The sequence below is a fragment of the Seriola lalandi genome, unplaced genomic scaffold, assembly GCF_002814215.2.
Source record: "Seriola lalandi dorsalis isolate HSWRI2012SDOR001 ecotype SW California unplaced genomic scaffold, Sedor1 jcf7180002054841, whole genome shotgun sequence".
In the NCBI taxonomy this organism is placed as follows: domain Eukaryota; kingdom Metazoa; phylum Chordata; class Actinopteri; order Carangiformes; family Carangidae; genus Seriola; species Seriola lalandi.
This window is the reverse complement of record NW_019525394.1, coordinates 4,741-8,677: the sequence shown is the minus strand read 5'-3', so window position 1 is coordinate 8,677 and position 3,937 is coordinate 4,741. Positions and strand designations below refer to the sequence as shown.

Below are 3,937 nucleotides of genomic sequence, written 5' to 3'. Positions count from 1 at the left end.
TGTGTGTGTGTGTGTGTGTGTGTGTGTGTGTGTGTGTGTGTGTGTGTGTGTGTGTGTGTCTTGACATACCTCAGCTTTAAATCCTCAGGCTCTTATCTGCCTGAGGGGAGGAATTCAACCTGCTCTTATTCAAATCAACCCCCACACACACACACACACACACACACACACACACACACACACACACGCGCACACACACGCACACAGTGTGTGTGTGGGACAACACAGTGACCAATCAGCTCGTCGGTGGGCGGGGCCTCAGGGTATAAGTGTCTCAGGTGAGCAGCAGGTGTACAGAGCAGGACAGGTGCAGCAGGAAGACACACACTGAGCTGAAGACTGATGTTGATACAGACAGACAAACAGACAGAAAGATTTTCCGTCATGGCGTCCTTCGTCCCGGAGCAGGGTCTGTCCCCCCCACTGTGTGGACGCTCCCTCCCCCAGCAGGAGCTCTCGTCTCTGGGCCTGGATCCGTCTGACTTCAGCCTGTACAGCCCCCCAGCTCCTCCAGAGTCCAGCCTGTCCCCGTCTCCGTGGCTCCCACCGTCCAACCACAGCGACCCCTCCCTCTGCTTCAACAGCCCAGCCACATGCCCCTTCTCTGGGGCCCCTGCCCTCCCCCCTGGACTCCCCCAAACATTTGGAAGCTTCTTCCCTCATCTCTACGGCCTCCACAGGCCCCTGATACCTGGCAACCCCTGGTTCTCCATGTCCTCCCCGGATGACGTGCTGCGGCTGGTTCGCCCGCCGTACTCCTACTCTGCCCTCATTGCCATGGCGATCCAGGGTGCGCCTGAGCAGCGGCTGACGCTCAGTCAGATCTACCAGTACGTCTCCGACAACTTCCCCTTCTACAGCTGCAACAAGGCCGGCTGGCAGAACTCCATCCGCCACAACCTGTCACTCAACGACTGTTTCCGGAAGGTTCCCCGCGACGAGAACGACCCAGGTAAGACCAAACACACCTGAGACCAAACACACCTGAGACCAAACACACCTGAGACCAAACACACCTGAGACCAAACACACCTGAGACCAAACACACCTGAGACCAAACACACCTGAGACCAAACACACCTGAGACCAAACACACCTGAGACCAAACACACCTGAGACCAAACACACCTGAGACCAAACACACCTGAGACCAAACACACCTGAGACCAAACACACCAATGTGCAGAGTTAAAACTAACAACCCATCACAGGAGTTAGTCTCCAGGCTTTTATTTTGTTAAACTAACTACTCATCAATAACAGGAAGTGGGCTTTGATTGGTTGAAATGTTTGTTTTGTTAAATCAAATCAACTCAGTTTTTATAGTTTTTTCTAATGAAACAACAAAAATCATTTCAAACCAAAAAGCAGTTTGTTCTTCAGGTCATCAGTTATTGATTGTAAAAACACAGAGGAGGTTTCTGTACAGATCAATAAAACTAAAGTTATAATCAATAATCAATAAAAACTCCTCCCCCCAGGTAAAGGAAACTACTGGACTCTCGACCCAAACTGTGAGAAGATGTTCGACAACGGAAATTTCCGCCGCAAGAGGAAGAGGAAGTGTGATAATGTGACCACTGGCAAGAAACCTTCCTCCTCTTCCTCCTCGTCTGACTCTTCCTCATCAGAGCCCAGCCCTAAAATTCCCAGCATACACTGCAGCAGCAGCAGCAGCGGCGGCGGCGGCGGCAGTGCTGACCTCCCTGCTCCCTCCAGCCTCAGCAGCTTCCTGTGTCACCTCCAGGACTCCCACCTCCCCTCTCCTCACACCACCTCCCCCTCGCTGTATGTGCAGGTACCAGACCACACTCCCCCTCCTCCCCCTCCTCCCCCTCCTCAGGGGTGCCTCTCTTCTTACTCGCCCGGCGCCGTGGTGCCGCAGTGGGACACCTGCAGCTCCTCTCCTCCTCTCTTCCCCTCCTCCCAGTCGACCCCCCCACACTTCTCCTCCCCCCTCGCTGACCCTCAGACCGACTCCCCGCCGCTCTATATCGACCTGCAGACGGCGTCCTGTCCTCTGCCGGAGCTCCAGGACACCCAGCAGCTGCAGCAGCTGCAGGCCCAGTGCGGGCCTCTGTTCCTGGGGGGCTTCAGCGACGCTCTGCCCCTCGACGCTCTGGTTCTGCAGCAGTGAAGCTGAACGTGGTGTTTACAGTTTTTACCGTGTGAATGTTTCTATTTATCGTTCCTTTCTTTCCTAATGTTAAAAAAGGTGGTGACATTTTTTATAGTGTATATATGAACTTTTGTGTTTGGAATAAAAAAGAGAAAATTATTTTTGACATTGAATCGTGTTTTTTCATTTTCAAAAATTTAAATTTATTCACACAAATACAACAAAACAAAAGGTTTGAAAAGATTGAAAATGATGGAGATTAATAAAACTAAAAATAGAAGAAAATAAAAACAGTAAGAAGTTACAGGAAGCTCTTCATGGCGTTTATATTAAATTTATATTTATATAAAGAGACAAACGAGTCAGTGTGTGATGAACACTGATTTATCTGGTTTCCTCTGGTGCTTCCTCACACTGAGGTCACATGACGCCTCTACCCGCCAGGCATCTGACTTCATATTTACTCCTCTGGATCTTTATAGAAAATCAGAAAGAAAACAAACTGGACCAGAACTAAAGCTGTGATGAGTCAGGCGTCAGAACCACCTCAGTCAAAACACCAGATTTTCCTTTAAGTCTGAAGCAAAGTTTCCTGAAAATGTTCAGGAAAGTATTGAAGGTTTTCTTCTTCTCTTTCTTCAGTTGTCACATTCAGCTCAGACATGTTGAGTTCAGTCAGAGGATCCTTTAAGCTCCTCCCTTACTTTGGTCACTAAGGTCTTTTGTGACTGACGTTAAGAAAAGACCTTAAATATTTTAGTGAACATTTTAGGAAAAACCTTAACTCAGACTTTGAGGAAATCTGAACTTAAGGTGTTTTGTGCAACTGGCGCCAGGTGAACATCACCTGAAGGAACCAACCAGGTCGTATGTTTTTAGGTCATAGGTCACTTCAGTAGCGTAAGTCATGCAAGGCATCATGGGACTTCAGGAAGCTGAATGATGGTGAGAGTGTTTCCATTAACTGAAGTACTCAGATACTTAGTGAAGTACTAACACCACAGAGTAGAAATACCAGTGTTTTTAACGATGCATCCTGATCCAGTTTCTGTTTCATCTTCATTTGAAAAGTAAATAAACTAGTGACTCTACCTGTTCAATCGTGCAGCGTAGTGAAGAGAAAAAGAAGAAGACGAGGAAGAAGAAGAAAATAAATTGGTTCTCATGAAACCCAGCAGCTGCTGGATGATGACGTCAGCACCTTTAAACAAACAAACAAACATGGAGTCGGGCTGCCGTTCCTGGATCTGCTGAGTCATGTGATCCTGGAGGAAGAAACCCTCACCTGTCGCAGCGACTCAGCAGTTTCCTGTGCAGGACGAGTCGACAGCAGAGATGATGAAGCAGATTACAGTGTTTCAGTCAGCAGATCCCACACTTTCAGACGCTCTGATTTCCCACAGACAGTGAAGTGACGACTGTTTACCTGTGTGAAGATCTGTGGGAAAGAAGCTGTGAGGATCCTCTTCACCTGGTCTCACCTCTGTCTGTTAAACTTATTCACATTATCGATCAATCTGTTGATTGTTTCTTTAGACTAATCAGTGAATTAATCACTTAATTAATTAGTGAATTAATCAGTTAATTAATCATTTTAAGCTTTAAAATCTCCAAAAGGAAGAACAGTAAGTATTGACACTGAATGTCGGAGCCCATTGACTTATTTTAAATATTTGTTTAACATAATAATTGTTTTTGGATTATTTGTAAATTAAGTTGAAAATTAATTTCTATGGGTAAAATAAGAAAAGGAATTAAGAAAGAATTAATATTTATTATTATTATTGTAATGTATTGTTGATTAGGATCCTCCTCCTC

At 46.5% G+C, this 3,937-nt stretch overlaps 1 protein-coding gene across 1 annotated transcript; it reads left to right on the top strand.

Moving 5' to 3' along the window:
* The first annotated feature begins 6 nt into the window (after window positions 1-6).
* LOC111670214 (forkhead box protein I3-B-like) lies at window positions 7-2,278 on the top strand. The gene is made up of 2 exons (XM_023426846.2): window positions 7-952; window positions 1,482-2,278. The coding sequence occupies exons 1-2, from the start codon at window positions 343-345 to the stop codon at window positions 2,135-2,137; spliced, it is 1,266 nt and encodes a 421-aa protein (XP_023282614.1). The 5' UTR covers window positions 7-342; the 3' UTR covers window positions 2,138-2,278.
* The last annotated feature ends 1,659 nt before the right edge of the window (window positions 2,279-3,937 follow it).

Excerpts from the sequence above, each read along its gene's own strand:
- LOC111670214 (XM_023426846.2), top strand. The coding sequence starts at position 343 with ATGTTGATACAGACAGACAAACAGACAGAAAGATTTTCCGTCATGGCG. Across the intron at positions 953-1,481 it reads CCGCGACGAGAACGACCCAG|GTAAAGGAAACTACTGGACT; the intron begins GTAAGACCAAAC and ends TCCTCCCCCCAG.